At 41.3% G+C, this 22,085-nt stretch overlaps 1 protein-coding gene across 1 annotated transcript in view; it reads left to right on the forward strand.

Annotated features, from left to right (window-relative positions):
* The first annotated feature begins 9,872 nt into the window (after positions 1-9,872).
* Positions 9,873-22,085, forward strand: part of SH3TC1 (SH3 domain and tetratricopeptide repeats 1) — a 43,833-nt gene continuing 31,620 nt past the window's right edge. The window contains exons 1-3 of the mRNA XM_065405420.1: positions 9,873-10,116; positions 14,344-14,415; positions 19,632-19,759. Of these exons, the coding sequence (XP_065261492.1) occupies positions 9,873-10,116; positions 14,344-14,415; positions 19,632-19,759 (444 nt within the window). The remainder of the gene's footprint in view (positions 10,117-14,343; positions 14,416-19,631; positions 19,760-22,085) is intronic.

A 22,085-nucleotide genomic window follows, 5' to 3' on the forward strand; every position in this document is an offset into this window, starting at 1 on the left:
AGATTTAAAAATAAGTGTAATGGTAATGGGTTGTAGTAATGAATTTCAGCAGTGACATTTATGGACATTTTTATGTGATGTGGTTTTGTTGCTTTTGTCAAGAACCAAGATGTTTCTGTTCTTTGCTTTTTGTTTTCTCTTCTCTTCTCTTCTACAGTATATTCAGAATAGGCCAAACTTTTTCAAACCTAAGCACCCAAAAGGAGGGACTTTGATCCATATTTAGACACTTAAAAATGACCTGGTTTTCAGAAGACCTGCAGTGCACAAATGGTCACTTTAAGTTAGATGCCTAAATGAGGATCTGAATCTCTAATTTTTAGGTGCCAAATTTTGAACAGAGGATAAATTTTTCAAAAGCATTGAAGTCGCATTTTCAGAAAGGGGCATAGGCAATTAGGTGCTTTTGAAAATGTCAACTATGCTGCAAACAGTAGCATTGTTTGTGTTTAATCTGTCAATGAATAAAAGCCCTAATGAGCTTTCTGAAGGATAGCAAGTTTAAAACACATATTTTAATTAAATTAATTAAGGATTTCCATTCCACCTCCCCTTAACTCGAGCACTGAGTTTCACAAGGTGCTGTTTCTGTGTAGTAGGGTAATACACTGAAATTGTGTTACATTTTTACTATATCTAAGTACTGAGAGCATAATACGTTGGATGGAATATTATTATTTTGATTTACAATTGTAGCACCTAAAGGACTCAAGCAGATCAGGACCCTATTGTGCTTGAGTCTGTACAAGCACCTAATTAATGACAGTCTCTGCTATAAGGAGTTTGCAGTCTAAAAGACAAGATGAAACAGGTAGTGAAACAAACAAATTCAGAGAGAAGTGGGTGAGAAGGAAGTAGCAGCTTTCATAAAATCACAATGGCAAAAACGTAAACCAACGTATATTGCTGTAGCCATGTAGGTCCCAGGATATTGGAGAGACAAGGTGGGTGAGGCAATATCTTTTATTGGACCGGAACCTGGACCTGAATATTGGACATGAAGAAGAGCTGTGTGTAGCTCAAAAGCATGCCTTTTTCACCAACAGAAGTTGGTCCAATGAAAGATATTACCTCACCCACATTGTCTAACCAAAGTATAGGACGTCTTGAAAATGATGCAACTACTAAGGGAACTTAGCAGGATTCAAAGAGGGATTGGATACTTATATGGATAACAAAACTAACAGTTAATGCCAACAAAAAGTATTCGAGGGGAGAGATGCTGTATGTTTAATGTTTTAAACCAATCTCTCATTATTAGGATGAAGGGCAGATTATACCTCATCATCTACTGTGGAGTTTCTTGCGCCTTCTTCTGAAGCACCTTTTGCTGGCCACTGTTGGAAACAGGATACAGGACTAGATGGACTGCGGGTCCAGGGCTGGCTCCAGGCACCAGCTTAACAAGCAGGTGCTTGGGGTGGCCAAAGGAGAGGGGCGGCACCTGCGGCAATTCGGGGGCGACAGGTCCCTCATTCCCTCTAGGAGCGAAGGACCTGCTGCTGAACTGATCGCGGCTTTTTTTTTTTTTTTTTTGGCTTGCGGCAGCAGAAATGCTGGAGCCGGCCCTGTGCCGGTCTGATCCAGGAGAGCGGTTCCTATGTAGGACTATGTTACTATACTGTTCACTTAGCAGGACAGATAGCAGGAACTGAATGGCTCAGGGGCTTTAGAATGGGATAATGCGAAGGAAGCATAGCCTTGCTGTCTGCGGGTCAGAATCTATAGTGTGGATTAGCTGTGCCGTCCTATTCCTGGCACCAGTTAGACCAGTCTGAAGACTTGTAATTTACAAGAGCTGTCCGTGGGCCCCAAGAAGCTCCTCTGAGATAGCTGGGGCATAGAGAAACTCCAGCTACAATCCCTTTCCCTCAGACCATGTCCCCTGTGTGGGGATGTGACTGCAAAGGGATGTGCATAGGAGCAACAAAGGTGATTCTGCACCATCCAAGCATTCCCCTAGGTGTGAAGAATCCTTCAGGGGCAAGTTACGCCAGCCTTAGGGCTGCTTTGAACCACTGAGTGGCACAGGGCCGCTGAAATGGGGCTGAGGAACTGGTTCTTGGTGTCAGGTGGCTTGGGTTATGTTCTTGGCTCTGGTACTGATTTCCTGTGTGAGTCTAGGAAACTCACTTCTCTCTGCGTTGGTTTCCTCCTGTGTAAAACTGGGATAATAAATTATAATAGTTATCACCTCACAGGGATGTTGAAGCTAAATAAATGAATGTTTAAGTGTGTTGGAATCCTCAGGTGGAGCTTTCTAGGCCACCAGCTCCAACCTGGCCTACATTAGAAATGGCTTCCTGGTGTCCTATGCAAAATAAATGGGAGTCCCCCCCAATGCAGTTCCTAGTTCTAGTTCCACATTGGAAGACACACCACTAGGCAATAGGCAATAATGTTAGCCTCAGCGAAGGGGCAGTAATGGCCACCTTTCTGACCCTAAAAACATAAGGCTTCTCAACTTTCTCACCTCCGAGGTGTACCTTGCAAGTCACGTTTGATGCACAGGGCAATAGACAGCATCTTGCACTGCCATTTTCTATGCTGTAACTGTTTTGTGGAGACAGTCAGAAGGTTTTAGTTTGCTTGCTCCTCCATCTACCACTTCACCTAAGGAGTAAATTCACTAAATCAAAATGGTGGTGATGGAAAACCGTAAGTCTACGCTGTAACTCTTTACTATTTTCTTAAGCTTTTTTAAAAAAAAGTTGCAGACAGAGTTAGTCTGATATTTTCCATTCCCCTATCTGTTTTGTTCCACTCTGTGGTGTTTTAAAGTTGCTTAATAGCAGCTATCCAGATACTTTTAAAAGGAAGTGGCAAGGGGGAAAAAGATTGCGGGAAAACAGAATTGTTCCATTTATCTTCCTTCCAACAGGGAAAAATAATGCCTTCCTTTCCCTGCCTGTCTACACTGAACAACTCTCAAATCAACATGGTTGAGAGCCATGTTAACAAGCTGTACTTAATGCGCAGGAGAATATCTATGGCGTTCTGAGCCACACATGCCAAAATAGGCTGTTGATAGTGGCTCTCTGGCAGGCCAACCTGTTCGGATGAAAGACTGATGTATCTTGCTGAGAAAGCTGATAACAAAACCCAACCTCTAGCTCTACATTAGGATGTCCAGCTGCTATCTCTGCTCTGTTAGTACTGATGCTCATGATAGGCTTTGCAGCTAGGAAATGAGCGTTGTTATTCTTATTCATTTGTATTATTGTAGTGCGTAGGAGCCCCAGTCAGATCAGAATTCTGGTATGCTAGGCACTGTACAAACAGAATAACAAGTTCCTGCCCCAAAGAGCATCCCCAGGCCAGGGGGCCACAGCTTTTAAGGAAGGATATCTCCTGTTCTCCCCACATGAACTCACTGAATGAGGAATAGGCTCCTATTCTGAGAGAGACAGAAAGCCCGTGTAGCTTCCATGGGCCAGCATTCTGTGACACCTATTGGCTTCTAGATCAAGGTTCAAAGAATATGGAATCCTGCTATAGTAACTGTTGGTTTATTCCCCAAAAAATCTGTCTAATAACTTCATTTAAAAAAATTCAAATGCACTGACAGTAGCTGATTATAAAGAAACAAATTCATTCAGCATAGGAATTGCCATACAGCACCATACCCATGGTCCATCCAGTGCAGCATCCCATGTTTGGCAGAGGCCAGAACCGGCTGTTTCAGATGAAGGTGTAATTAGTATCCCACAGTAAGCAGTTGTATCCCCATGCAAGCCTCATCCTAACCCCTAGTAGTGAGAGATTGATTAAACCCTGAATTATGAGGTTTAATGTGTCCCTTCCAAAGTTGTCTTAGCATTAATTACTATAGCTCTAGATATTCTTGTTCCCCTTATAAATGTCCATTCCGTCTTTGAATTGTGCTGACTTCAGTATTAAAAAAACAACTCGTAAGCAAAAGATAATTGGCATTAGCACAATAGACAAGGTGATGTACCAAAGTATGGATTGTTTAGTATGGTTTTGCTCTTTGTTGGGTTATTTAACTGGGCACCTGAACTTTCAGTGAGAAGGAGAGAAACATGGAGACTAAAGCAATGTTTAAACAGTCCTGTGGAAACCCCTCAGTTGTTTGGGGCCAGCTTGTCAAAGGTATTTAGGTGCGTACAGATGCACTTAGTTGCCTAGCAGGATTTTTAAAAGCACCTAAGCAGGTTAGCTGCCTAATGCCTATTGAAATAATTGAAAATCTGGTCCCTGGTGCTTATATATAACCCCGTGGATTAAAAAAAAGATGAAAAATATAAATATTAGAATTGACAGAGAGCTACTGTATCTCACCCGTAAACATTAAAGATGGGAAGGGATACTGCAGAGAGGAGAATCAGGTTGTCAGGTGCTTGATTGAGACGTTTGCTCTTGCTCTGTTACCCTCAGAAGAGCAAAGTGAGAAAACTATCATTGGTACAGACATAGCTTCTCCTGTTCTTTCCCCCTTTGATTTGTCCCTTGGCTTGGCCTCTGAGACATTCTGTGTCTCATTCTCCTTAAAGTGCTGATATCTATCTTAACATTCTGAGAATTCAGACTTTGTTCTGATGCCTTTCAGCAGTCTTCTCAATGCATTCCTTCAGGCTAGTGCACAACCCCATTATATGTGTAACTCTTAACACACACACACACACACACACACACACACACACACGATAGCAAAAGTTAATTAGTATCTTTTCCATCACTCATTACCCGAATTCCTGGAATTCTAGTCCTTTGTACAGGCTGCTCCCTTCATGTTAGATGCATTTGCTAAATTTTAATGAGAATTTGTTTCCATTCACAGATATAAAGTGGTGTGTGTGTGTGTGTGTGTGTGTGTGTATATATATATACAGCTATTCTGATTATTGCTGAATGTGTATGATATATTTTCCTATACAGTCAGCTCTGCTTTTAGACCAAGATTATCCTTAACATCTGCAAATGTAAAGGACTTTGGAGGTGCCGTGAGTAATAGAATTTGAAATACTATTACTGGAGTTTAATTATGGAATAACGGCCCAACAATCACCAATCTGAATTGATGTGCATGGGTTCTATCATTCAGGTTTTTATTTATACATCCTACTTCCAAAAGTTGGCTCTTAGCATGTAAACCTTTATTGCCTGTGTGATTCTTCACTCATGTGAGCAGTTGCATTGATTTAAATGGGTCAAAAAGGTAAAATATTCATTTATTTGATTATATTTTGGTAGTACCTAGATGTCATGGACCAGAATCCCATTGTGCTAGCTGCTGTGCAAATGGTTCCAGATGTGCAATTACTTACGGAACTTTTTGTTCTGCGCTTTTGTGCATTTTAAGTTCTGTGCTTAGGTTTTGATATAGCACCTGTCACTGTGGTCCCTAAGGGCTTGTCTACACTTACTGGGGGATCCACGCGTGGTGATCGATGCATCAGCAGTCGATTTAGCGGGTCTAGTGAAGACCCACTAAATTGACCACAGATCGCTCTCCCGTCCACTCCTGTACTCCACCGGATTGAGAAGAGTAGGGGGAGTCAATGGGAGAGCGTCTCCCATCAACATCGCGTAGTGTGGACCCCGCAGTAAGTAGATCTAAGCTATGTTGATTTGAGTTATGCTATTCACATAACTCAAATTGCGTAGCTTAGATCAATTTTCCCCTGCAGTGTAGACAAGGCCTAAAATAGACAGATATAGAGATAATTAAAAAGAAAGAAAGAAGCTTTATCCAGATTTATTGGTGACATATAGGCTCTAAGTGGAGATAGATTTAGAGCTGGGTGGGAAATGAAATTTCACAGGATGGGAAAACTAAGATTTTGAAAAATTTTCCCTTAGGACAAAAAGTCAATCTTGCACATTTTCATGAAAAGCCACACCAAAAAAAAAAAAAAAAAAAAAAAAAAATCAATTTAGGCCAATCAAAACATTTCATTTCAATAATTTTTAAACATTTAATTTTCATTTTGATCATTTAAAAAAAAATTTCCTCCTGTATTTAGCTTAAATTTCTAAACAAACAATTGTTTTGAACTGGAAAACTGGAATTTTATATTTCTAGTTTTGACAATTTCAAAACTTTTCCTTAGTTGAGAAATTCTTCAAAAATGATGCTTTCCCATGAAAAGTTACATCAGGATGTTCTGATGAACAATGTTTTTTCACTGGAAAATTCTGATTTGTCAAAACTGAAACTGTTTGTGGGATATATATATGTATATATATACATATATATAAAACATGAAGGTTTCTACAAGTTTCTTGTTTTGAAACAAATTTGAGAAAAGTTTTTTGAAATTATAAAAAACAGGATGTTTTGACCTTTTTAATTCAATTTTTGGTTCAACACATTTCCTTTCAAAACGTAAACTTATTATAATTAAAAAATAATCAATTAGAAAGTTCAATTAAAAACAAAAAAAATTGAAATTATGGAAACAAAAGGTTTGGATTGTCCTGAACTGAATGCTTTGTCAGATTGTGAGTTTGTGAAAACTTTCAAGATGTTGACTTTTTGTCCCAATTCAGGATGGGAAATTTTTTCAAAATCTTGAAAATTCACCTGGAACAGGAACACCATTTCCTGCCCAGCTCTATACAGAAGGCATGCACTTATTGGAGTACAAGCAACATGGAGGCCAATGCACTATGGGATATCCTTTCAGACAGGGAGCTGGGAGGACAGAGAAATGAGTAGACTGATTATGCAGGCATGGTTAGGGGGGCTTGTCCATCGAGCAACCAGGGTGGTGAAGGTGATTAGTTACCCGTCCAATTCAGGGCAAGAGTAAACTACTATCAGCTGCCATGGTTACTAACCAAGTTTTAACCATGTTTAGAGACACAAATGACACCAAAGGGTTCAAAACCTGGTATAATTTTACTTAATAATCTTTTACTGTGAAAGGCTTGTCAAAGCAGGAAAGGATTCCACATGCCTAAGTGGAGTTTACACAAATGCAACAGGGCTTCCTGCAACCAAAGTCAAGCAATGGTCAAAAGCATTAATTAAAGTGTGGCTCACTTAAGCCTTGTACTGTAGAGAGAGGGATGAGGCCTGCCTCTGCTTTTGCTCCTGATAATTTCCTTTCAGCTCTATCCCTTTTCTTTGGGCATGTCTATACAGCAAAGAAAAACATGTAGCTGTCCCATGCCAGCCATCTTGGGCTTGCGTGGCGCAGGCTGTGGGGTTGTTTCATTGCTGTGCAGACTTCCGGGCTTGGGCTAGAGCCCGAGCTCTGGGATCTTCCAACCCTGAAAGGCCCTAAAGCCCAGGCTCCAGCTCAAGCCCAGAAGTCTACACAGCAATAAAACAGCAGTCGGCGCTAGGCATAAGCAGACTAAACAATTGGTTAGGGCCCCGAGCAGCTCAAAGGGGCCCTCTATTTGCTTTTTTATTATGTGTTGTGCAGGAGGCCCCCAAATATTCCTGTTTAGAGCCCCCAATGGGGTAGCACTGTGAAACAGCCCCGCAGTCCAAGCCCCATGAGCCCAAGTCAGCTGGCATGGGTACACTTAGAGATCATTCCTCCTTGACTCTTGCTTCCAGACTCAGCCCGTAATTTCCTTGCACCACATACCTCTCCTAGGGTGCTGCAGGGAACTAATAACTAATTACCCACCTCTGACTTAGCCCTTCTACCCTGAAGATGCCAGCACTGAGGATGGATCATTAACTGAGTCCACAAAAATCAGCCCTCTTTCTTGCTCTCTTTAAGAAAGCAGCACCTCTACCACCCATCTTGTCCTCTTCAAAATGTTACTGACACTTTTCACTGCATTGCCACTGTGATGTGGATGAATGCTATTCCTGGGAGGCTGTGTGTTAAAGCTAGCAGAGAGTGAAAAATCTGCAATGGGCATCAGTAAATTTCACTCTGTCTTTCATTATTAGTCATACCTATCCCTTTCCCTGCTTATCCAGACATTTATGAATCCAGATTTGCCAAAGCCTTTTCCTGGGGTGAATTAAGCTCAAAGTGCCATGGAGGAAGGAAGCAATCAGAACTAAAGTGTAATAGCAATTAGCATTTTCAAAGCATTTACAAACCATTAATTATTAATCCTCACAACATACCAATAAGGTAGATACATTAATATTACTTTCCCAATTTTAAAATTGGGGAAAACTGAGCCAGAGAAGTTAAGTGCCTGGGCTTTAATAAAGGTGTGACATACAAGTGCTGAAAAGAGGCTGCTCTTCAATTTCTGGTCCCTATTACATATTCCTCATCTGGATTACAGAACGTTATTTCCTACTGTGCAGCATCCCCCCTGCCATGCGGGATTTGGGAAAGAAACTATGGAGAGGCGCAAGCCAGAGACTGAAGCCAACACAGCATCAGCAGAATCAGCCTAAGTAGGGGCTGATGCAGACTTTTAACTGGATTTTTTCTGCCCTGTGCTGATTGGCTGTTTGCTTCAACCTTCTCCGGCCCCTCTTCACAGTATCTTCACCTCAGCCTCACTCCCAGGGCCGGCTCTTGCTTTTTTGCTGCCCCAAGCAAAAAAAAAAAAACCTGCGGGGTGGCCGGAGCGGTGAAGCAAAAAAAAAAAAAGTGCGGGGCGGCCGGAGCCAGGGTGCAGACGTGCCCCGGGCAGCGGAGTACGCACCCCGGCTAGCAGGGAGAGGGGGAGGGAGCGGGGGGAGAAAGAAAAGGGGGGCAGCCAGGGCTTCCTTCAGCAGGGCGTTCGCCACGCGGCCCCTCTGCCGCGCTGCCTGCCGGGAGGGTTCCGTGCCGCTCTTCGGTGGGGAGGGAAGGACGCGGGCTGCCCTGCCGGGCTTGCTGCAGACCTGGCACCAGCTTGGGCAGACGGAGTGCGCAGCCTGCTCCCAGCAGGGTGCTCCGCGCCGCCGCCCCCTACAGGGCGGCCGAAGCGGCGAAGCAAAAAAAAAAAAAAAAAAGGATTGGAGGGAAGCCGCCCCTTAGAATCTGCCGCCCGAAGCACGAGCTTGCTCAGCTGGTGCCTGGAGCCGGCCCTGCTCACTCCACCCTGCCCTCATATCTTCCACCCCTCCCTCTTCTCAACTGCTTGTGTCCCCTTTCATCCTTCTCTCTTCCCTTCTCTTTCACTTTAATCTCTTCTTAATTAACCCCCCCCCCGAAACCTCTTCCAAACCTCCTTCCCCAAAAAACCCCAAACATGGAATTAACGTGATATTTGCCGCCATCACGTCAGTTGCTCTGCTTGAGTGTTATAACTCTTTCCCCTACCCTGTGTCTCTTTTCGATTTATTAGATTGTTAGCTCTTTGGAGCAGGGGTTATCTATTACCTAGCACAATGCCTAGCACAAAGGGGCCCTGATCTGGGTTGGTCCCTAGGTGCTGTGGTAATAAACATTATTATTATTTATTATCATCAAATGGAAAGGGACTACTCTAATAGCTCCCATTACAAAAGCCGTACAGTGAATCAGTGGCAGAGCTGGGACTAGAATTCACATGTTCTTGGTCCCCAGCCTCTTGCTCATTCCACTTGAAACACGGCTTCTTTACTTTACTTTGAACCTCCAGATCAGAGTATTGGGGGAGAGTGGGATCTTGTTGGAGGAAAAAAAATCTGATGGTGGAAGATTTTAAGGAAGAAGCACAGAATTAAACTTACTACTGAACTGATGAGCACAGTGTAGTTTTTCTTGCTACAAAGAATCCTTAAGTGCTTGACATGTTTTATTTTTTTCAGTATTCGATCAAAGAGAATTCAATCTGCACAAGATTTCTCTACTGGGCTGAATGTGATTGAAATGTTTTGCTTGCACACACAGTGCTGACACTTGATGAATACATATTAAAAGCAGCGTCCTAATAGTGAGTTTTTATATAATATGTTGATTCTCTTTAGAATTTGGACGATGCAAATTCTATAGTGGTTGGAATTGCAAGTTATGCTCCCAGCAGCAGCAGTGGAATGCAATGTTTCTGTTTTCGGGCTCCACACCCTGATGGAAGAGGAAGGATTCTGCAGCTCTGCTCCCTATCTGGAAAGGAAACAACATAGCTCTTGGGAAGGAAATAAACAGCAGCTGGGGAGGAGTGTGTCTGATTGTATGCATGTGGCAGCTAATACTGCCATTTCCACATCGATTAACATGAAAGAGGAGGTCTCTTTTCAAGGTCAAATGGCCATGGGTAAGTCTTTCATTGTTATATTGTCTGGTCATTTTTGCTCTTCACTTGTTTGTGCTGCACAGAGCTGAGAACTGTCAGGTGTGTTTTCAGTTGTGCACTTTTTTCCCTCCTAAAGAACTTCTACAACTGTTAAACTGAACAATACAATCTACTATATCTTTCCTTCCCAAAAGGGCTAAATGACCATATTTAAAGAATCTTGGCTAATGGTTCCTTTTCGGGTTTTTTTTTTTCAGAATACCTTAAATCAGAGGTAAAATAAGGTTTAGGATTATGTTGTATCAAGATTCCAGGGCCAAGGGAATAGTGGAATATAAGTACTTTGTGACAGACTTGCTTTTTGCAAATATCCATCAGTCTTCACAAGCAGGGTTGATTGGTTTGGACACCTGTGAACACCTAGTTGCTTTAGGGTTGGTGTTGGAGATTCAGTAAGTGGCATTCTTCTCTCTGACTCCGGATTGAGCTAATATCCAACTATAGTTGTAGAAGACACTACACATCTAGGGCCTCTGCCTTTAGAATTACTGATCATTTGTGGTCATTAAATATTCCATGGACCCCACATTTCATGGGAAGAGGGTTGTTAATCCAAATGTCCTGACCCAAATACCAACTCAGATAATTATATTCTCCTTACGGAAATTACTCAATCAGCTAAAACTGCCAGGGGAAACTTTTTCTAATCCTCCCCTAAACTTATGTGTACTGTTTCTGTAGACTATTTCTCCCAGTCATCAAGAACTGCTACTTTTTACAAATTGTATCTCAAATGGCTTAGAGAGAAATTGTATCCTCTGATGCGCAAATGCAACTCCCATTGGAGTCCAGGAGCCAGGTGTGATCTCCAAGGGCAGAATTGAATCTCCAGTTTAGCAAGGTAATTAAGCATGTGACTATCTTTAAGTATGTAAAGAGCGCCATTGACTTCAGTGGGATTACTCACATGCTTAAAGTTAGGTATGCCTTGAATTGAGGCCTTAGCCTTAACATTAGGTCCCTGGGCTTGATTATGGTATCACTTAAATTGGTTTGATACAGGTGTAACTCCAGTAAATCAGAGTGGATTTACACCTGGGCTACTCTAGTGAAAATAAGATCAGAATCAGAACTTGTATCTATTTAATTCACACAAATGATTGCTCATGGTCCCCAGTACTTGCATAAGGTTACAGAAAAACTTGTTGTTTTCCCCCCCTGAAACTGATATATGTGAAAATGGTTATTATCCATTGACGTGCTTAGTGAGTCATAAATAAACTTTTGAAAAAGAGAGTCCCTGGTGCTGTATCAATAGTGACAAGTCCACATTGTTTTTTAATGGAGATATACCTATCTCATAGAACTGGAAGGGACCCTGAAAGGTCATTGAGTCCAGCCCTCTTCCTTCACTAGCAGGACCAGGTACTAATTTTTTGCCCCAGATCCCTAAGTGGCCCCTTCAAGGATAAAACTCACAACCTTGGGTTTAGCAGGCCAATGCTCAAACCACTGAGCTATCCCTCCCCCCGCACCAAAAATAGTTTCTAATTAGGTGGCCCCCTAGACTTCTATTCATCTCAAAGCAGTAGCATGTCATTGTAGTTCCAAAAAGTGGCTTGTTTTGGGCTTCTGACTAAGCACAGAATCAGAGCTGACAGTCTGGATGGGAAATGATTATGCTTATGATAATAATACTCATTAAATCCAGTTAGGCCTCTTCTGCAGCTGCCATATTGCCAGATTTAATTCAACCTGAAAGGTATGTTAAATGTTTTGCATCTATTTCTCCTCCCTCTTCCATCCAGCTCAGCAATATAGAGAGAAGGATGAAGCCTTTCAGTCCTTTTACATGGAGTCTTTGTTATTCAAAGACTCATAGAGATTAGATTGGAGGTTTTTTTGTTTTTGTTTTTGTTTTGTTTTTTTAAACTGTACATTTGAATTAGTTGACTAGATAAGAAGTAGATATTGAGGGGACAAACTTACTGAGTATTTACTCAATGTCAAACCATTCCATAAGGATGCAGCCATGGGACCCCAGTCAAACACTGGCCAAAGTTGCTGGTATGCCTGGAAGGAGGGAGATCCATGTAAATGTATTGTTATCCCATCCCTCTGAAACTCATGGAAACCATCTCAATGGACTAAGAGAGGCCAGAAAAGATCTACTCATGGGCATCACTTATATAATCTATAATACAATGGTGACCAGTGCCTTCTATTATCTGCTTCTTGTCCTAATGAGGTTTTCTTGTGCTAGATCAGCAATTTTCAACCAGAGGTCTAGGGCCCTCCGGGGGGCCACGAGCAGGTTTCAGGGGGTCCGCCAAAATAAACTAGAGGGCAGGGCCGGTGTTAGATTAACTGGTGCTCAGGGCAGAAAGCCGAAGCCCGAGCTGCACAGGGCTGAAGCCGAAGCCCGAGCAATGTAGCATGGGGCCATAGGCAGTGCCCTGCTTGCTACCCCCTAATGCTGGCCCTGACTTTTAATCTACTGCATATGCAGAAAAATAGTTGTTGGGGACAGGTGGGCTGTGGAGATTTTTATAGCGTGTTGGGTGGGCCTCAGAAAGAAAAAGGTTGAGAACCCCTGTGCTAGATAATACTCATATAGTCAGTGTTACCTTGTGCAGAGTCACAATTCATAACATGAACCCCTGGGGTGTGTTGGACTGCTGCATGGGGTTCCCAGAGCTACCTAGTTCCCTCAAATCCTGCTGCAGTGGGAGTTGTGGAGGCCTGTGAGGCAGACATTCTCCCTTTCTCACCTCCACCCAACCTGCTGGGTACATGAGTTTGTCTGTCTCCAGAGTGTGAGTTAAAACTGGTGGTTGGCACTGAGCAAGTGCTACACTGCTGCTGCCTCTGCAATGGCCTTTGGGACTGCACCCCGGCCTACTGTGCAAGGAGGCAAACATTACTGGCTCCCCTCAACATAAGGCGTATTCACGCAATGCCGTGGGACTGGGTTGAAAACACTGAGTGGAAACAGAATCACAGAGTATGCCAGTTTACACTAGCTGAAGATGGTGCTGGAGTCCTAGGGGGGGGGGGGGGGGGGAAGAAGAGCTGGAACTCGCAGAGGCATGCATACTGCGAGGCAGGGGTGCCATCTCTTCACACTGCATCCTCCACTGTATTGCCAATTTATCAAGTTTGTCACTAGATCTGGTGATTTTTTTTTTTTTAAGGTCTGCTACAGATTTTTTCAAGCTTTGCTGTGACAAGTCACCAAACTACAACTTTTAATGGCATCTGATGCCATTCTGGTGACTTTTGCTAGATCTAGAGATAGAATCACTTAATTGGTGACACTGGTCAGAAGACAGACCTGAGATCCAAGGGGGCAGGAATGGGGGTAACTGGGGTAGTACTGAGTATGTCAGGGGGCCTGGGGTTAAGCAGGGGGAGGGCAGGGGAGATATTGGGGGCTAGAGGCAGGACAGGGCTGAGAGCAGAAAGCAGGAAAGGGGAGATATTGAGACTGGGGGTATGGGGGTATTGGGACTGAAGGCAGAAGGATATTGTTTATCAGGGGAGAATAGGTGGCTCTGTGACTGGTAAGGAGAGGATTAAGGGAATCATGGTCAGCCAGAGAAGAGGGAGTGGAAGGGGCTTGGACAGGGGCAGGTGGGGTAGCTGGAGAGTCCCCACTCCATTGCAGGGAAGACCATGCTGGGCGATTCCTGTCCACCGGCCCTGGAGAGCTCGGCTGCAGGTTGCGTCTCTGGGATGGGCTCTGTGGTACAGCCCTTGCCATTCAGAGTTTCCTGTCTCTGGAGCTGTAGATCCCAGTGTGGTGGGCTCAGCTTGGGTGGAAGGTCCCTGATGTGAGTGGAAGGAAAGATGGCAGTTGAGCTGGGTCTGGATCCAGAGGGAGGGGTTCCCCATCCCTCACAGGGAACCACTAAAACTAGCTCCTCACTCCGAAAAGAGAGATGGCAGGGAGTTACTGAGCCTCCATCTCTTCTTCCAGAGCAGGCCCAGAAGTGGAAGAGGAGATTTTGCCAGTGCCTTGCAGCATGGCCACTCAGGTTACGGAGCTGCCATCTCTCCTTCTGGAGCGAGGTGACTTAAAAAACCCTTAATTTCCCTTAAGAAGTCTTTGGGACTTTCTTTGTGCATAAACAACCTTTTTCCGTTACTGTTCACTGCAAAGGATCAGAACTTTAAAAATATATTTATGCTTTGTTAACTCAGTCTGGTTATGAAAATGCCTCTTACCGGCCATTTTATTTGTTATAGACTTTTCTCAGAATAACTGCTTGAAGGCCAGTTCAAGGATACCTTCCAGTCCAGCAGAGAGTTTTCCAACAGGTAGGAAGGACCTTTTTCTCTGTTACACGTCATTTGAGTATTAGCTGTTTTCCCATTAACCTTTGCTCTTTAGCTGAGCTACTAGATGAGTGATATTTCCAGGGTTGCCAACTCTTGCAATTTTATCACAAGTCTCACAATGTTTAATTTTTTTTAAACCTTAGCTCCTGGAGGCATGTGATATGTTGAGAATCTCAGCTTTTATTTAAAAAACAAAATTCGAAGTCTTCATGGATAAAAGCCTGAAAATGTGTACAGATTGTACCTTAAATGGTCTCAAGCCGGAAGGCACATAAGAAGAACTTAATGTTTATTGTATATCATGATTTTTAAGTCAATCTCATGATCTTTAGGGGCCTCTCTAATATTTTGTGAACCGTTAGGTTTGGCAGTGCTGTATCTGTTAGCAAAAATGTGGGAATACTTTCTGGGTATGGAGGTGCAGTAGAGTTGCCATCCTAGTATTTATGGGAGTTGAGCCCTAGTACTTATGGATGTTGAGAGCTCATGTTCTGCTCAATGACTTGAAAATGTCATGTTTCTGTTCTGTTTGTTTAGATTTCCCTGCCCCCCCCCCCCCACCTGTGGGGAAAATAAATAGTCCATTGGGTAAAAATTTCAGAGGCAACCACTGTAGGTCATGCTGATTTTTCCCTATTTTCAAGCAAATAGGGGTAACCACATACATGCATAGATAAATGACTTGCATGATACCTCAAGATGGTTTGGTGTCCTAAAGACCGTGCTGCGCTCTGGTGAGTTAGACATTGGTCTGTGTTCAAGTTCTGGACCAAACTGTAAGCAAATGTAACTCTGTGAATTGCAATTGGTCCCTATTGATTAGAGTCTGATCCAAAGCCCATTGAAGTTAATGGAGAGATTCACGTATGCTGAGCACTCTAGCTTGATCCAGCAAAACGCATAAGTAATTATTTGTTAAGGGAATAACCTTAATGAATAACAACTGCTTAAGTCTTTCACTGAATCAGGCTGGAGTGCTCAGCGCCTTGCAGAATTGAGCCTTACTTCTTAAAGATCTGACTCAGAGCCTAGTAAAAAATAGGTAGACTCCAATTGACATTGAGTCCTGAAGTATGTTCTAAATTGGCCAAGGGGGCAGCATGTTCAACCTCTGAAGAGAGAAATGTTTCATATCAGTCAATATTAACTCTCTAGCTGATTAAGGGAGTGATTTATCAGGAATATTGGTTAATTTCTTTGAATAATTTGAAGAAAAAACATAAAAAGAATTTAGTATTTAAGTATAGAAATTGCTCATTTATTAGGGGTGTGTGTGTGTGTGTGTGTGTGTGTATTTGGTTGAAAATTTGATAATGGTTTTTAGGATTTATTGTGGTTGAAGTATTGTTTAATAGCTGCAAAGGAAGTGAATGGGTCAGTGGTACAAATTAATATTTATCTCAGCAATGGTATCTACAGCATTTACAGTTTATCATGTTCACGACTGACTCTAAGTTTATTGGTCCTCCGCTAAATAACAATTTCCTTAATAATGCTTTGCCCTTCCATAGCATCCTTCAACCCAACCTTAAAGAGATTTTACAAGTTGTTACATTAGCTTTAATATTAACGGAGCCTGTCAGAATGTTAGGAGTCACTTCTCTGAGGACTATTAACAGTGCACAACAGTTTAGGGCAATGTGTGAAGATACAGTTTTGGGGAAGATATTACAATCACTTAGGTAAGGCTTAGTGAGAATACATTTTTCAATAGGTTGCTCTCTTCCCTCTGCGTCAGGAATGAAATGGTTCCTCTGCCTGTTGTTAGGGGGCATTGTGTTTTATTGGTGCCCTACTTCTAAAGACATGTAAAATCAAGGTCTTGCTCATTTTGCCTCTTAAAAATTCGATATGAGTGGGAATAATAAGTAGGACTGGTTTAAAAAAAAATTCTGTCAAAACCTTTTTTTTAAACAGAAAATTGATTTTTTTTTTTCAACTAAACAAATTTTTTTTCACAAAAATGTCTGCTTTATATGGAAAATTTTGAGATTTTGTTGAAAACTTTTAATCTGAAAACTGAAAATGTCTGGGTTTCAGCAAAAAAAATTTGGTTGTGGATTTTTCAACAAAAAAATCAAACTTTTCCGTGGGGGGTAGAGTGGGGGGTCGGAGGAAACATGACCAGCTCTAGTAATAATTTGTATCCTGGCTCAATTCTAACGTGGGCAGGGTAACTACCTACATTCTATCTACCCTAATTTCCTTCTCCCACCCACAGCTTCTGCTGAAAAAGTCAATTTTCACTTCTTTCAAACTTTTTTGTGATGTTGCCAGCTGCTATTAAATAGCAGCCACATCTCACCACAGATGTCAGCATGTGAGTGGTAGGTGAAGTGATCGCCCTGTATTATTTCTATAGCATATTGGTTTGTAAAGTGCTTTGGGGCTCATACAAGTGAAAGTTCATTATCATTCCTATTAAAATTGCTGCTCCTATTGCAGAATATTATTAATTGTATTCTGGTGAGTTTCACTATTTTTATTACAACCTTGTGCTTTTGTAGATTCAGAATAAGCAAATGCTTATGCAAAAAAGCAAAAGCAGATGTCATGGTAGTGGTGGTATTCTATTCTGTATTTCTCTTGATCAGCAGAGTAGCCTTTTCTTGATAAATGAAATGCGGAAAAATGACTTCATCATCATCATCAATCATCATCATCATCATCATCCTCTATTGTGCCCTGAAGTATAATATAATACACTTGTACTGTCTCTTTCCATAAATAAAAAGATCAGTACCATATATTCAGAAATGGAAGTGTACTATACATATCAAAACTCCTTTACCACTGAGCGTCCTATGGGAAGGCATATGTGCAGCTCAGGGTTTCTGGAAAGTGCTCTAGTCAAAGTTTTCAAACTTGGGAACCTAAAGCCTAGGCACCTAAATGAATATTTAGGCTCTCTAATGAATACAGCCATTTACTTCATTGAGAGTTCTGGATGCTCACCACTTCCGAAAACCAAATTTATTTAAGTGCCTACATATACTATTCTACATGGAGTTTTTTTTTCTACTGCCCTTATAACCTAGTATCTTAGTGCCTTTTAGTAGTGTGTTAAATGATGTGACTAACATCTGTCATGAGTAGTTAATTTTCTCTCTCATACTTTCCTCAGGGGGAGAATTGTCGGTGAAGTGTCATGTTTTGGTAGATTTTAGGGTTTTTATTAAATGCACTTGCTGATCTGTATTTATATCAGGGAAGGCAGGCAAAAAAAGTGCCTTTACGTTTGGACTGGAAGGTGGGGTGGTTTTTGATGGCCCTTGGTCTGTGTGGGAGTTCATTCCATGGTCTTGGGTCAGCCACCAAGGAAGCTCTGTCTCCTGCACACTTGGTAGTAGAAAGTTCCACTGTGCTCGAAAAAATAGAATTGTTGACCACAATCCTTATCTCTAAGCTTTAGATGATCTTTCAGGTGTGCTGGGCCTAGGCCATTGAGTGCCTTGAGGATAAGACCAAGACTTTGACCTTGACTAAATATGGATTTCGGTGTCTAACTTTACACACATGTTTGAAATTGTTGACCTGTTGTTCTTCAGACATTGGGAAGAGCCACAGATGAATTAGTACAAAATAACTTACACCATTCTCCTCTTTGTGAGCTAGTATTTTGGGGAATCTGTGATTTCCCCCCCCCCTTGGGGAAAATGCTGAACTATTTTACTAACAAGCAATGACCTGTGACTTTGCTGCTCAAGTTATGGTTTTATGGTAAGTACGAGTGAGGATGGGCAAATGTGTGTGTTGTGGCAGGATATTTGTGCTGATTTGTGTGTGAGTTGTATTGTGCTGGGAGATTTGTGTGGGTGGTCAATTAGGGGTGTGTGCTGAGGTTTGGGGCTGTGTGTGTTTGGGGTTATTATGTGTTCTGGTTGTGTTTGTATGGGTGGTTTTGAAGATCTGGCAAGGAATCCACTATTTGTGCAGTCTTTCTCATACAATGAATGAAATTGTTGCATGTAAATTAGGTGTAGAGTAAGGATGATGATTGGTTAAGTTACCTCTGAAATCACAATGGTCTAGGACTCTTGGCATGGCATAGATACATGCCTTATTGTAGCCGAAAACCCCTTCTCTTGCATGGGTATAACTTGTAAAGTCAAAACAGTTGAGAATTTTAAAATTGCACGATAACATGAAGCAAATCCTAGTGATGGTTGAATCCGTTCCTATTGGGTTTTTTTGTTTGTTTGTTTTTTGTTTTAAGAGTTCTCTACAATACCTATAGCTATTTCCATTGCTTCACACTGACTCAACAGATATGCTAGGCTTCAAACTAATACACAGACAGAGTGACAATCTTGCAATTTTATTATATTGATTGATAGAATTGTGTGACAGTAAGTGCTAGATTTTAAGGGAGAGGAGACCCTTGGTGATGTTTTGGCTTTCGCAAATATAAGTTTCAAGTCTGACCCCCCCCCCAGTTTTTCAAGATCAGTTTATTTATTATTATTATTATTTATTAATAAACACTTAGCAGAGAAACTGCTTTATACGACACCCACTCTCCCCCCATGTTCTCTGAAACAGGGTCATGTCCTTGACTTTTCCAGCCAGCTTTAGGAAAACTGACCAGAAATTTTTACATATCTGAATATAACATATATGAAGCCCCCTGAAATAGCTGGGTGGCATGATGTTATGTCAGGTAACAGGGAATTTCAGATTAGAATTTAGATGCGCTGTATTCTGCCCAGCCATCTAAATTTAGGGAAACCAGCTGACAATCTGCACCTGGGGGTGTTAACTCTTTTAAGGCATTAATGTCTGCACTTAAAGTGATCGGAGCACAGACTTCAATGTTTGTAGAGCCATCTCCTCTGATTTATACAAATTTCAGATTTTTTCAGTGGTTTCAAGACCGTTGTTCCCCATAACTTCTCCACAGACATTCAGATAGTCAGATATTGTATTGCTGAAACCCCTTCTGTGAAACCAATGAAGAATTTGTTTCAAAGTATTTCTTGCTGTGCTACTACATCTACTAGGTAATGAAATTAAACAAAACATGCAGCAGCCCAGAATCTTGTGTATTTCCAGATCCAAATAAACGTTCACCTCTGAAGTTTGAAGAGCTGGTCTAAATGTGGATCCCACAAATTTTGAGGGGTTTCCAAAATTTGACAGAACTGGCTCTCCCATCCCAAAGAACTTGTGTGACTATAAACTAATATTCTTCTCAGATATCTCCCTGAAGCTAATCATGGTAAAACGAAAGAGTGGACTTCCTGACCCCCGACTGCAGGGAGAACTGAGAGGACGACTCCGTCTTCTGGAGAATGACAGCAGGGAGGTCATGGCAGTTTTTAGTGTAAGTCAGCTCTGGTATATTTACAGAACAGTTTGGGGTGTTATCAATAACATAACAGAGTCTATCGAAACATTTCAGCATCATCAAACTAACCTCTGAAACATGCAAGGGTCTGTTCTCCCATTTGTATATGTGTGTGTATAAATTGAAGGTGGTCAAAGCATGACTTATGTCAAATGCAGTCCACAGACACTGTCATTTTTGACTTGGAGGTGACAAAACTGCTCAGATCAAAATGGGATCTCTGTGTCTGTGGGCCATACTTGCATACAGGAGATGACAGTGGCTTCAATCTGCTCCATTTAATGTAAATGAAGGGATTGATTTTCCTTCACCTCATCTGGCACAGGGGAGCAAAAATGGGTGCTCCTGAGTTTGGAAATGTGAAGGTCGGAGCAACATGTGTCCCTCCCCACCCTTCAAGGGTCCACAGGTTCTCACAAGAGGACCTTCTGTACTGGCTTATGCAGGACCAGTGAGGAAACTATTCCTATTACACATATGGTTTGCATAGGCAACCTGGCCTGATACCTGTACTGGGCTTAAATGATGTGTAGGGCTTTGCACCAACACTAGGAACACTAGGATGAATTTCGCCCATTAGTTATATGGCATGAAGCTGTTACATACTTAGGAACAGAAGGTATAATAAGGGAGACAGTGGCATTCTGGGATAACCTTGCACTTATTTATGCTTATAGGGTCTTATCAGAAATTTACTTCCAACGCTCAAAGGATCAGACAGCCCACACTATTACAACATCTATTTGATGAAGTAAAATGAGAGAGAAAACATGCAGGTTTACCAAATATTCAGATACATACAAATCCAAAATATCATAAGATGAATGAATATGAATATAGACAGTAATGACAATAATTAATATAGACAATATTAATATAGACAAAAGGGCTCAGCTCCTGTTTAGGCACTCAGAGTAGCCTGGTATTAAAAAGAAATCAGTGCTCAGTAACTCCATTTAAGGAAAATGGGCTGTGCTGCATGTTAAGCACTTTAAAAAATCCGGCTACTTCACTTCATTAATGGACCCGATTAGCGTAATGCACTGGAGACAGTGCCACAATAATATTATATAATATAAAATACCAGTTAAACCAAGTACAGAGTTTAACATCCCAATGAAAAGCAAATGGAATTCAAGATATAGAAATGGAAAATTGGTACAACTCTTGAGTTTCCTCAGACACACTTTTAATGCACATAATGAAGGTATAAAATAATGTGCCTAGAACACACCCCACCAGTGAAACTAGCAAACAAAAGTGGGAGAAAAACAAAGAGAGAAAAAAATTCTAACTATTGTGAGAGAATAGTTGCCAGACCAACTCATTTAATAAGATAACTTATGTAAGTTCCAAATTGCAGGTACTTTACAATTTATACAAATGTAACAGGGACCTGAAATGCCATCCATATCACAAAACTGTGTGTACTGAAAATATTCAATTAAGAATGTTTAGAAGTAAGATCCTTTGTATCTTTGGCTCTGACCTAGATGCAGAAAACAACCCTATAAGCATGAAGTAGTAGTTTCTTTACTTCATGAAAGCCACAATTCTGGAAGAATCTGTCTACAGAAAAAGAAGAAACATGAAAAGGGACAAACTATAAATGATCGGAGAATTGATACACACACAATCATATGGACACCTTTGTATCTTCTGAATCTCAATGAAAATCAAGACTAGACTTGTGATGCACTCCTTCCTGTCTTAACTCAAATACCAACTGATAGAACAAATGAACCCAACTGGAGGAAGTGAAATAAGCCACAGTATTTGGGACATTGAAATGGAAAAGAATAGGATAAAATATTTATTAGTGTGATTGTTAATATACGTTACATTAAGTGTATAGCAGATGTCTGTAAAGAAAGGAATAAGACATTATGTTCTAGATTTAGGGAAAAAAACCCCAAAACAATAAAATAATTACAATAGCAATGGAACTAGAAATATTGGAGAACAAAGCAGAAGGCATTTTAAATAAAACCGCTGAATGCTTTGCATGTAAAGCATAAATAGCTAGTTTTAGGTGTTTGTGTTTTTGTAAAAAAGTAGAAGAAAAAAAATCACATTTTTCCAAGTAGTTTTGTTAATTTTGCCTTAAACTGACACTCTGCTTGTAATACTTAACTCTCATGCCCATTTGAAACCATTCTCTGTTACCAAAGTTGCCTAGATTGCTTGGTCATAAGCAAAATAGAAGGGGAAAAGAAGAGAGGCATAAATATTGGATTTATCAGGGCTGGCTATTTGCAGTTTTAAATTACACACCATTGGCATGGGTTCATTTTTATTATTC

Source organism: Emys orbicularis, chromosome 5, assembly GCF_028017835.1.
Source record: "Emys orbicularis isolate rEmyOrb1 chromosome 5, rEmyOrb1.hap1, whole genome shotgun sequence".
Lineage (NCBI taxonomy): Eukaryota > Metazoa > Chordata > Testudines > Emydidae > Emys > Emys orbicularis.